The sequence below is a fragment of the Silurus aristotelis genome (genome assembly GCF_946808225.1).
Source record: "Silurus aristotelis genome assembly, chromosome: 26".
Lineage (NCBI taxonomy): Eukaryota > Metazoa > Chordata > Actinopteri > Siluriformes > Siluridae > Silurus > Silurus aristotelis.
The window spans coordinates 553911-567405 of record NC_139599.1 but is presented as its reverse complement, the minus strand read 5'-3'; the positions used below and the strand labels follow the sequence as shown (position 1 = coordinate 567405).

The 13495-nt window shown below is 41.9% G+C and overlaps 1 protein-coding gene across 1 annotated transcript; it reads left to right on the top strand.

The window, feature by feature from the left end:
- Positions 1 to 9069: 9069 nt before the first annotated feature.
- On the top strand, positions 9070 to 10681 carry her7 (hairy and enhancer of split related-7). Its single transcript, XM_083532153.1, has 3 exons — positions 9070 to 9247; positions 9557 to 9652; positions 9765 to 10681. Exons 1-3 carry the CDS (start codon positions 9173 to 9175, stop codon positions 10248 to 10250), a joined length of 657 nt encoding a protein of 218 aa, XP_083388279.1. The 5' UTR covers positions 9070 to 9172; the 3' UTR covers positions 10251 to 10681.
- The last annotated feature ends 2814 nt before the right edge of the window (positions 10682 to 13495 follow it).

The window sequence follows — 13495 nt, the reverse complement described above, 5'->3', positions numbered from 1 at the left end:
TGTCGCACTGAAGGAGCTTTGAGCTGCTCTGGGCCACGCGCGTCTTATTTATGCGGAAACTTTCACACCTTGTCCTGTAACCTGATTGGTCAGGAAGGTGTTAGAGATATAGAGGTGATGGCACCTCTGAGAGCTCGCGCAGGACTGCGTAATGGCTGAAGATGCATCTCATGAAACTTTAGAGAAGATAAAATCTTATTGAAATCCCAGGGTGTAACATACAATAATGAGGGAATAATGTGGGTTCTATTGTAAACTATCCTGTAAAATATTGATATTTAGGCTAAAAGCACACATCGACACATTCCACGCTTATAGGTTTTATTTATAAGGACCTGCTTTATTGTGCGTTATAAAAAGTAGAATCCTGGAACAAAAAATTTACCGCTAAAAGTGCAAATCTTTTCAACTTTTCCCCCCAATGAGCTTTAATTATTATAGTTATTATAAAATGTTGTTTTTAAAAAATAAATGACCCTCAAAAACTCCGTTTCTGCTTTAAACAAACTTTATTATTATTTTCCCTGTAATTTTTACTGAACTTTTACTTCAAAAATCAGTCCTGAGTCGTGTGTGTGTAAACCATGTAATAGAAATGACCCATTAACACACACACACACACACACACACACACACACAAACAGAATGAACACACACACACACACACACACACACACACACACACACAAACACACGAACACACAAACAGAATGAACACACACAAACAGAATTAACACACACACACACACATACAGAATGAACACACACACAAACAGAATGAACACACACACACACACACACACACACACACACACACACACATACAGAATGAACACACACACAAACAGAATGAACACACACACACACACACACACACACACACAAACAGAATGAACACACACACACACACACACACACACACACACAAACAGAATGAACACACACACACACAAACAGAATGAACACACACACACACACACACACACAAACAGAATGAACACACACACACACACACACAAACAGAATGAACACACACACACACACACACACACACACACACAAACAGAATGAACACACACACACACACACACACACACACACACACACACACACACACACAAACAGAATGAACACACACACACACACACACACACACACACACACACAAACAGAATGAACACACACACACACACACACACACACACACACACACATAATGAACAAACACACAAATGTCTGGAATTATGGAATCAGGATCAAAACAACAAGTAAAAGGTTTGACTTGTGTGTGTTCTCTCCCTGAAGCGGCTCTGTGCTGTTGGAGGTTATTAGTTTGCTATAAGGCTTCATAGGTTTAGAGGCTGTTTATGTCTTTATGAGCCAAATTGTACTGGTTTATTGCTCAGTGTGAATACGGAGCCTAATTCGGTCGTTTTGCTGCGCTGAGACCTTCACACCCCCTGAACCAACACACTCCTCCTCGGAGAGTTCATGACCCATACACACTTACACACACTTACACACACACATTCCGAAAAAACAAAACAAAAAACTGATTTATCGATATGTTTTCGGTTATTTGTTGAGAGATATATAGATATTTATATAATGAGCTGTTCACTCATCATCTATTCTGCAGATGTGATATGATAAAAGTTTTTCAACTCGTAAAAACAGTTTATAGAATTTGTTACTTTGCTGCTAATCAGAATGAAATAATTGTTGTTTGGTTGTTGATCTCGAACTGCCGTCCTGAAGTGTTCTGAACCTCTGAACCTCTGAACTGATTCATATCACTTGTAATTCAAGAAATAGGAAAAGGAGTGTTTAGTAACACACATTAACACACACACGCACGCGCTAACCGGCCGTATCCGCGTGACGTGAGAAGAGCAACTCGACTGAATTTTAAAACGTTCTCGTGGGAACGGAACGCTGAAGCGCTCGCGCATTAGAACGTGCTAGAACCGACACACTCGCACCGCGCGCGCGAGACTTAAAACCCTTCAGCACTCCAGAACGAACGCGTGTGTGAGGAACGAATACAGTACACCAATACACAACCCTGAACCGAGGGGGGGGGGGGGGGGGGTCTTGAGCCGTGCACTCAGAGCGCATGCGCACAGTCTTCCTGCGCGCTTGCAGAAGTAGAAACATAAACGGTGAGAAATCTGCAGACTGGCGTGTGTGTGAGGTGTGTGTGAGCTGTGTGTGAGGTGGAGGTGTGAGGTCTCACCTGTGTGTTTAGTGTGCTCATGTTTTTGCACTAAAGACAAACTCCCTGCCTGCTTACACACCATACTCACAATTTATTCATTTCTTTATTTTCTTATATATATAATTTAATTGAATTTACAAGCACGTGCACAAGCCTTTATATAGAAAAAAGTACTCAAAGTACCACTCCTGGTCGGTACAATCAGGAGTACCATTTGTGTGTGTGTGGTGTTGTTTTTTTTTACTTGTAACTGGTAAGAAAATCCCAAACTTCTTATTAAGATTATATTTAGAAATATGAATTGAACTTTCAGTTTCTGGAGGTGATCGGTATGATCCTGATCAGAAGCAGAAGTGGCTGAAGATCCCGTGGGAAAGCTGAAGGTGAGCTCCTGAGATCTCGCGCACCTCGCCTCATTAACCTCATTATCATTGACTCCGTCAGCGCGCGCGTTTTAACGGCTACACAGAGGACAAACGCTCGCGCATTTCCGTGGGAATGACCGCTGCAGACCTCACCCTCCTCCACAGCAGACAGCACAGCGATCCACGTGAAATACACACCACACTGATACACAGCCTGGGCGCTGGAAATCAATCATCTCCATCCCAAAGCGCAATATCGATCACTGATGTTCATATGTCCTGCTGTATTGTGTGAGAAGGTGTGTGTGTGTGTGTGTGTGTGTGTGTGTGTGTGTGTGTGTGTGTGTAAACTACCATAAACCCATAAACCAATAACAACAGCTAACTGAGTGGAACATCAGAAGTGGATTAATGAGGTCAAACACTGTGTCAGTGTTGCTCCTCTGACCCACTGCTGACCTTCTACAGTTCTCCATCTTACCAGCTCACCATCATCTCAACTTACCTTCTCATCCCAACTTTCTCATCTGATATCTCATCGTCTCATTTTATTCTTTCCAAACATTCTCTCTTCTCCTCATTCAATCTTCACATCTCAAATTCCATCTTCAAATCAAATAAAATCAAATTTTATTTGTCACATGCACATACATACAATCTTCTTGTGTCGTCCTATTTTCCCATCTTCTTTTCTTCATCACATTTTATTTTTCCCACTTCTAATTCATTCTCCTCATCTCAACATCCAATCTTCTCCTCTCCTCCTCACATCTTCTTATCTCATCTTCAAACTTTATCTTTAAGTTCAAGTTTATTTCTATTGCGTTTTTCTGCGTGAAGGTGAATGGTGTGTGTTTATCTCTGATGAGCACCATGGAGACGGTGGTGAAGGACATCCCTTAGATGTTTTGAGGAAGAAACCTTGAGAGGAACCAGACTCAAAAGCAGAACCTCATCCTCATTTGGGTGACATCAAGAGTGTGATTATAGTCTTTAAACACTACAGAACACTGGAGAGTGAGAACTAACATGAGCACTGGAGTGTGTGATCATGACTGATGATCTTTCTACAGTCTTTTACAGTCAGATGAGATTATGGAGCCAGGAGCTACTGAGCAACTCATAAAATAGCTCAACATATGAGATCATCACAGATCCAACACCAGCTTCTCCATGCCAGAGCCTTTAAACACTCCAGGAGGTCCAGGGTCCAAACTCCACATGACATGGGATTGAAATGGCGCTGGTACGTCTCTAGATGGTTCAGGGTGTTTGTGAGCATCTACTTCTTTAAAGGTCCGCAATCTTCATGAGGTGGGACGTGACTGGAGCTGGAGCAACCTCAGGAAGCCTCGGGATGGGGAGAGTAAGAGAAGCAGTGGAGAGGAATTAGCGTAGCTGCTGTTCATGATATTAACAGCACAAGTTGATAATGTGATGTGATCAGATGTTCTGGAGCACAAGGTTATGATGTGATGTGTGTTATGTGTAGAACTCACTAAAAACATACGTCTTTAATCTGCACTTAAACTGGGAGAGTGTGTCTGAACCCCGAACACTGTCAGGAAGACTGTTCCAGAGTTAAATGACTTAAAAGACTGGAGCTACATGGAGATAAACCATTTAGTGTTTTGTAGGTAAGAAGCAGTAGTTTGTAGTGGATTTAAATCTTAACAGGAAGCCAGTGTAGGGATGAGAAGATTGGGGTTATAGGGTGATATTTTCTCCACCTTGTGAGAACTCTGACTGCTGCATTCTGAACTAACTGAAGCTTGTTTATTAATGATGCAGGACATCCACCTAGTAATGCATTACAGTAGTCCAGTCTGGAGGTCATGAACGCATGGACGAGCTTCTCTGCATCAGATATAAACAACATGTTTCTTAGCTTAGCAATGTGTGATGAGATCTTCACATCTTACACGTCATGGCAAAATATCTTATCTCATCATCTTCACTCAACTCATCTTTGTATTTCTTCTTGTATTCATCTTATTCTTTCATCTCCTCGTCTCCTTTTCATCTCATATCTCACTGTAAATGGCTAATGGCTATTGTGGCTATTATTTTCTATAATCAATAGTCATGTTGATCAGTTTAGTGTTTATAGCAGTATTTTACACAGCAAGTAATAAATGACACTTATGACCTTACTTGACCTTGACTCTGTTTTTATCAATTTAGTCACATGCACGACTTGACAACCTGTACTTACGACATCTCCAGCAGAGAATGAAGAACAACAGACTCAGAAACAGGTTTCATAAACACAAACGCAGCGTCAAGTTCTCACAAAGACCCATTTAATCATCTATAAAGGATTTCTGACACTCAAATGTTGAGTTGTTGAGACACAACCACACACACACACACGCACACACACACACAGTTCACCTGTTTACTGTATTTATATTTTCTGATCTTTAACAGTTTATTGTAATTACACCCTGTAATTCCTCCACAGTCTCATTTGGTTTTATTTCTTTACGTTAATATTTTACTTCTTCTCTCTACACTGCATTTTTCATTCATTATTTTATATGAACTGGGCTAAGATTCTGTGTGTGTGTGTGTGTGTGTGTGTGTGTGTGTGTGTGTGTGTGTGTGTGTGTGTGTGTGTGTGTGTGAACACACTCTCTGAGCTCTCTCTCACTCACACTTCTCTCACTAACGCATGAGAATGAAATCTCTTCTCACTGGTTTATTACTTTGTCACTTCAGAACCCAGAGATCCCACGCATGCGCACTTAATCACCTGCACGGATTTAATACCTTGATAAATGATTGCACATAAACACGAGGACAAAAAAAATCTTACTGCAAAATACTCTTCTGAACACACCAGGCTGCAGGTCAGGAAGAAAAAGACAGAAAAGAGAGAAAGAAGTGTGTGTGTGTGTGTGTGTGTGTGTGTGTGTGTGTGTGTGTGTGTGTGTGTGTGTGTTCTCGTGGGAAAGTTACCTGTATGCGGTGAGAGCACACACACCTCGACACACACTTTTAAACGTGTGATGGTCTTAACACGTCTCGTTAACACCATCGCTGTATTGCGGAAACAGACCAACGGTGATGAGCTCCATCCTGGGGTCGAGGGAGGAGCCTCCAACACGACGAGAAGTGGTTTCATCGTCACGTGATCGTTGACGGCAAAGTAAACTGAAAACATACATATTTTTAAATATGATATAAAACATAAAATATTATTATTTTTAAACCGTTTAACTTTAACTCTTTTTTACAGAGTTTCAAAAAATGTTTCATAGTGTCTGTGTTTGCAGAAGTGTTGCTATGGGAACACGCCGCTCTCGCGCTCTCTCGCACCTTGCGCATTGGTTAATGACCTGTGAGATGTTTGGGCTTCAGGGTGTGTTTAACGTTGTATCTTTGGCGTGTGTAACGTTCCCACGCGCCTTTAGCTAAATCGTCAGGGCAGGCGCCGAGGGCAGAATCAGAAAGGTGTTAGTGCGAAGGTGACGCCAAACGTTGAGTGCGCGCGCTTGTTAAAAATGAGGTGCGAGGAGACATTGGTCACCATCTCCTCCTCCTCCTCCTCCCTCAGACATTTGGATGGCTTTTGTTTATCATTAAATGGCTCGGGTTATGGTTTAGCATTCATCACCCTGCTGCATGCTTCAGCAGCCAATGAGGCGCCGTCTGTAAAGCGCGTGCCGTGTCCGAGGTGTGAAGCTGACACGAGGCCACTTGTTTTCTAAGGTGTGAGCACGCGCTGATGGTGCCCCCCATCGATCCCCTCCCCCGCCAAACTATTTTACACACACACACACACACACACACACACACACACACACTTACTGACTTTTATAAAAATAGATTATTATAATATTGCATATACTACATTATATTTTGTGTGTGTGTGTGTGTGTGTGTGTGTGTGTGTGTGTATACTGTGTGTGTGTATACTAGTAGATAGTGCGCGTGGGAACGCAGGTAATGACGCGCTAATTCTGACAGGTAATAAACACGAGTGTTTTTATTCTCGTGCGTTTAAGACAGAGGCGCGAGACCAGACCCGTTCCCAGCCTGACACGCACGCGCGCGAACTAACACACACACACACACACACACACACACACACACACACACACACACACACACACACAGCTTGTCTTTAGTTCAAGTTAATAAGTTTAATGATGACTTTTAGTCCGGCTATGCACCAGAGTCAAAACACTAAAAAAGAAAAATCTGCTGCAATCTGGTGTGTGTGTGTGTGTGTGTGTGTGTGTGTGTGTGTGTGTGTGTGTGTGTGTGGGGTAGCTCACACAAGTCCAAGCACCACCAAACTACTGCTGTTTTCTGCGCTCAGCTGTACTGAGAATATCACTGTAATTACTGTACGCATAACCGTAAGTCGTTCTGGATAAGCGCGTGCCAAGTGACATCAATGTAAAAGTAAATGTAAGTGTGTGTGTGTGTGTGTGTGTGTGTGTGTGTGTGTGTGTGTGTGTGGTGAGAGGGAGAGGGAGTTCATGCAGTGTTGCCCTGGGAATGTGTTCACGTCTCTGTTCTCTCATCTACACTCTGAGAACAGAAACACCTCCAGCTCTGCTTTATTACCTGCTAAAGTTCATACATCTCACACACCTCAGACACACACACACACACACCTCATGCACATCACCTCACACACTCAGCTCCTGGGAAAAACCACAAACTGCATTCCCAGACACGGTCCACTTTTCTCAACTTGGTGACAAAAAGCTTGATTACAATCACAGCGCGCGCGCGCACGCGCTACACTTCAAACTGTGTTGTACAACGCAATGCTGAAGCTGAAGTTGTGCCGCAGATACAGGGATGTTCTTCAGCCATCATGAGCGTGAAATCAGAGTGAAATAAAGCACACGCGCATGCGCAGTGCTAAACAGATTGTTCAGTGAGTGGAAATGAAGTGATTTGAAAGAAACTTTTAATATAATTACATTTCATCATAAACTCACTGACTTCTATATATCATTATACTGCTGCATACACTACATTACCTTTACACACATTATTATAGGTGTGATTACTATAATATAATATAATATAATATAATATAATATAATCTTTATTTGGCTTCGTGCGTGTTTACCTTTTCCTTATTTCTCCTCATTTGCATTAGAACACGCCAGCGCACGTGGACGCTTCACCTCCTCACCTATTGAAGTGCATATTGGCACGCGCCCCCGGTGATCAGAGAGGCGTGAGCACGCGCGGAGAATCTCTTCGTACTTTTGAGTATCACACTTTATACCAAGAAACGAGTTAGATCAATAAAAATGAGACACTGAGAGATTAAAAAAAAGAAGCCGAAATGAGAAGTTTAGTGTGAATGTGTTTGTTATTTACTCACGTTAATGCTGTTACACGCAGCGATGTTTGCGCGTGCCCTGTGGATGACTGTTAAAACACACACACACCTCCCCAGTTGGACACCACTTTCACGCCCGCGCGCAGTCTGCTCCTTAATCTTCTCTCTACATATACAATCATCAGCATCAATAACACTCAGCCCTCACGTGCATTATTATGTGACCGAAAGTGTAGATTAATTTCCTTATTATTAAACAAACAACGTATGAACGTGGGGGTCTTGGGGGTCGCGCTTAATGACGCGCAGATTCTGGCAGGAAATACAGCAGGTTGTGAGGTTCTGTGTGTAGTGTGAGAGCTTCAGTCCCAGCACGTCACCTCCAACAGCACCTGGAGAACATTTCTTCTAAAATACCATTTAGTTCATTCCAGGACACAACACGGTCACGTGTGTAAGGTGTTTAAAGGTCACGTGAGTTCACGCTCCAAGATCCATCTTCTGGAATAATAAAGAGATGGATTTGAGCAATGTTGCGAAGACCCTGATGTGATCAGGATGCAGTCTGGGTGTGCAGAAGTTCTGAATTTAAAACATTCTGCATGTATCAGTGACTGAGATGTGGAGAAGCAGGTTTCTTCTCTGAGCTCTTTCTTCTGAGCTTTTGTCTCATGAAGGTGTGAATGGGTTTCTGACAACAAGAGCAATCCATCAGTCCAGAAACACACACACACACACACACACACACACACGTGCCAAAAATCTAACTCACTGAACTCCACTCGTGTTATTACATCATCAACTAATCTTTATGTAATATTCTATTTATTCACGATTTTATGAAATTGCGAAAATTTAAGTTTTATTTATTATAAAATTCATCAAAATAACAAAATATATGAAATATAATTATTGAACTATTACACTTTTGTCATTTTACTTGTTATTCGACTATTTTATAATAAAACATCATTTATTCAGATTATTATCTTTTGTTTAAGTATAATTTAAATGTATAAATTATTTATTTGACTGTATTTTTTTTTAGCTTTATTAAAACCAGTGTTGGTGGTCGCGCACTAATTAGCATACGGGTCACCGATTAGTCAGGAGGTCGGGTGTGGGCGTGGCTTTGTGACACGGCCGGGTTGAAAGGCTATTAATACCTGAGCTTCACTTCACTTCACCAAACATCTTCCCACTGATCAGAGAAGAACCTGGAGCAGCGCTGGAGTCGAGAACCTGAACGTTTTCTGGACTTTTATTTGAGTTTTTATGAAGAGACAGTTCTGGAATACAGCAACCATGAACCAGTTTGAAGAAATGGAGAGACTGAAAAAGGAGAGAAAGGTAAGCACTTCCATACATTTCTCTTTAATGTTGTGGAATAAATGACAGAAACTTGACAGTAATTATAAAATCATACCAATAAGAAGCCATTCTCAGAAGAATGAACTCTGTGTAGATCTTCATCTGAATGATGTACAAGTGAAAAAAGATTCAAAAGTACACAATTGGATCATAATTTAATATATTTATATCTACATGAATAATAAAACTCAGAGACCAGACTTGAAGAATGATTCATTTCTGAGAGCGTACAAGGAGAGAACAGTTTAGCAGAACCTTTACTGATGATTGTTTCTCTGTTCCTCACAGCTGTTGAAGCCTCAGGTTGAGCGCCAAAGGCGAGAACGAATGAACCGCAGTCTGGAGAACCTACGGGTTTTACTCCTGCAAAGCCCTGAGCAACAGGTGAGACGCAAACCTGTCACTTCCACCTGGTTTTTATGTGTGTGTGTGTGTGGTGTGTGTGTGTGTGTGTGCGTGCACGTAACATGGTCTAAATCTCATTTCCCTTTTCCAGGTTGCATCTCAGAAGCGTATGGAAAAAGCAGAGATCCTTGAACACACAGTTCTCTTCTTGCAGAGCTCCATCACCGAGGCCAAGAAACCCAGAGCAGAAGATGAGTCCTTGTCAGAACGTCATCAGTTCCTGGATGGGTTCTCGGTGTGTTTGCAGAAAGCAGCTCGGTTCCTGCAGGAGGAGCGCGAGACACAAGGCCTGTGTGACTCCTTGTCCTTATCCCTGTATCGCTGCCTGAGCCGTCCACAGAGACCCGGGGTCAGAGATGTGAGTCACATCGCACAAGGACTGCAGTGTGTGAGGAGACAAACACTCACATTCTCACACCCGTACAGGATCCCACTGAGACACACACCAACACACTCCAATACTGTCCTGCGTCAACACAACAACAACAACAACAACACGGCTGGTACATCACGACCCACAACCATCACCAGCTCACAGTCGGTCCATAGACAGTGTGTGTGGAGGCCGTGGCCTTGAGAGACTCAAACACACACACACACACACACACACACACACACACACACACACACACACACACACACACACACACACGTTATTGTTTATTATCGGGCTTGTGTAATACCATTTTATTTGAAGATATTTATTTAGTGTTCAGAACACAATTTAACTTTTTTACACTTCATAACTCAGTTTATGAATAATTCACACTCATTAGAAAGTAAAAAGAAAGAACAGATTATAGAGTTAAACATGTAAATAGTGTATAAATGAGAAATGATTAGTAGAAATGCTTCTCCACTGCTTTTGCACATTTTAATTTATTTACTTCATTCCTTTATTAAAGAAACTATTTTTTTTCAAATCTTGGATATATATTTGTGTGTATATTAGATATAATGTATAAAATGTATATGCTGAAGGCAGAAATAAATACATTCCATTACACACCCGGTGTTTCTCCTGTATTTTTGTGGCACGTGCACCTTACAGCATCAATGAAGGGGGCGTGGTTCTTTAGGGTTTTTTTGTCTTTGGCTCGTGCTGCATAAATATGCATAATAAACGCGCGCGAGGCGTGAAAACCCCGCACAAAAGGCCGCCACGCGCCCGCAGCGCGCCATGTGGTTAGAGATCAAAGGGGTTCCGGAGAGCGCGCGACAAGGTTTTATTTTTGGGATCCCATTTCCCCCCTTTTTTATTACCCGATGCGTAACTGCATCACGTGAACAGTTGAATGGCACGTTCTTTGTCTTGTTGTTTTGGTCTGGAAGTGTGAACACAAGAAATAGCCGTTGTAAAAGTGTGGCGCGTGCGGTGGACAAACGGCAAACACGCGGGTGGGGGACATGAAATCAGGTGTGCGGCTCGGCTTCCGTTCTCCCGCTGAGGAGGCGCGAGATTTGTAAACTTCAAAGCACTGAAATTGACGGCAGGAGGCGGAAGCGCGAGAACTTTCACACAGACAGACACGTGGCCGTCTGGTGTGTTAATGAGGCCGTTTACGTGAGCGTTTGGTTTGTAAACCGCTCTAGCGCGTGTGTGTGTGTGTGTAAGTGTGTAAGTGTGTGAAGTTGTGACAGCTGAACTTTGATAGTTTTTTGCACGTGGGCGTGGCTAAATACCGCAAATGTAAACGTTATTGATACGCTTAAAGAAAGGAAGGAGTGACGTCATTGATTTCGGCTTCTTAATTAGATTACACGCTCACTAAATCAGATCACTCTAACTTGAAGCTCGCGGATGTTAGCAAAACATGCTAATGCTAGACAGGAAGTCTCTCCAGTTCAGTACTTCTGTTCTGCTCATGATGATGATGATGATGATCTGTATTTCCAACCGGAAGTTACAGAGTGACAATGTGAGGGCTGAGTTACAGAAACGTGAAAAAAGTTTTTATTAACTTTAATTTACATTTTTATTCCCCCCCCCTCCCCACGGATCCCTCCATCCCCGATTTCTTACTTCATGCAAATGTCTCACAACTAACTTACAACAGTAAGTAGTTACACACACACACACACACACACACACACACACACACACACACACACACACAGTGATTAGTAGGGGTGGGTGGATTGATCTTTAATCTTTAATTAATATCAATAATTTCGATACTAACGTAAGTATCGGATCGATTCTGGTCTGATGAGATCAGTCATTTAGTTAATGGTTCTTTACTCCATGTCAGTTTCAGTAAAGAGTTTTAGATACTGCAGATTATTTGGAGCAGACTGGTTAAATTTGGACTTTAGTTCTATATGAATGTTTTCACATCTGTTATCTAGATGAATAATTTGACAGGAATATACACCTCAAACCTGAAAATGACTGAATATCTCTTTAGTGTTTACTGTAAAAGCGACTCCTTTATTCAGGCTTTAGACTTGAATCACATACTGAAGGTGACTCCCCAAGAACCAGGAATATTACAAGAAGACCTGCTGAAATGAGTGTAAAAGATGCGTAACATAATCTTAGTTTTAAAACATTCGCTGTTCTCTAATAATAATTTTGTATAAAATAAATTTTCATAAATTCAGTTAATTACAGTAATAAATCATAAAACCTCATAAATCATGACACATGACTCTCCTCTACAGGAAAGTACAGCAACATATAGGTTCAAGGGCATGCTTTTAAAAGTAAAAAGTATCGGTGTCAATATCGGCAATACTGGCCCTCAAATTTTGCAGTATCGCTCAACCCTAAATCGTAAGTATGTTTGATGAGCAGGATGTGAAACCAGTATTATAATAATCAGATGTTTAAAATCCCAGTCTGCTTTGACACAGTTCGCCCACTAGGCGGCGACTAGCTCTGTGTGTTGTAATGGTGTGAGTTTGAGTCAACAGAGGGCAGCACCGAGCTGATAACCTTCTGCTGCTGCTGTGGAGAAGGTGAAGAACATGAGCAGGTCTCCATCGTTCTGTTACTGTAATTGTGGGAGTTTATAAACATATAAACATTGAATAAATACATCATAATGATGAGGAGGAATTAAAAAGGATAAGAAGAGGACACAAACTCCCTAACCCTCTTTGTATGTGTGTGTGTGTGTGTGTGTGTGTGTGTGTGTGTGTGCGTGCAGCTATGAATCTTAATGAACTGTAACGCACACACCCTTCCTGGCTGCTGATTGGCTGAGGAGAACATGATGTCATTTCTGTTTTGTCCATCATCGTTTGTCTTCCTTAGAATGTCAACAAATGTCATGACATAAAGAGTCACTCTTTGCTGATTATGGGTGACACAGACGCTTGGAAAGCTGTAGAGAGGTTGTGTGTGTGTGTGTGTGTGTGTGTGTGTGTGTGTGTGTGTGTAAGAGAGAGAGAGCACAAGAGAGAGACACACACACAACAAGATGTGTCTTTCTTTAACACATGCACACACTACACGTTAGAAGTGGAGAGAGAAAGAAAGCAGGAAACTGAGACAGCCAGCCAGTCAATGAGACAGACGGCTCTACACACACACACACACACACACACACACACACACACACACATATTTCCTCCTCTCATCTCTCTCTCTATTCTTGTGCTAATTTTGGGCTTCGGCCACCATCTGCCCTCCCTCAGGGGTGAGTGAGGGACAGACGCTCGGCTTTTCTTCTCTCTGAGATCAGAGCGAGCGAGGGATCACCGCCTGACTGAGGGGCAATTAGTGACGGCCTCATAGAGAGAAACGAAGAGAATAATTATTATTATACAGAGAAAATCATTTTATCAGTCTATTAAATGCTCATTTTTTAAATAATA

Excerpts from the sequence above, each read along its gene's own strand:
- her7 (XM_083532153.1), top strand. The coding sequence starts at position 9,173 with ATGAAGAGACAGTTCTGGAATACAGCAACCATGAACCAGTTTGAAGAA. Across the intron at positions 9,248-9,556 it reads GACTGAAAAAGGAGAGAAAG|CTGTTGAAGCCTCAGGTTGA; the intron begins GTAAGCACTTCC and ends TGTTCCTCACAG. Across the intron at positions 9,653-9,764 it reads TGCAAAGCCCTGAGCAACAG|GTTGCATCTCAGAAGCGTAT; the intron begins GTGAGACGCAAA and ends TCCCTTTTCCAG.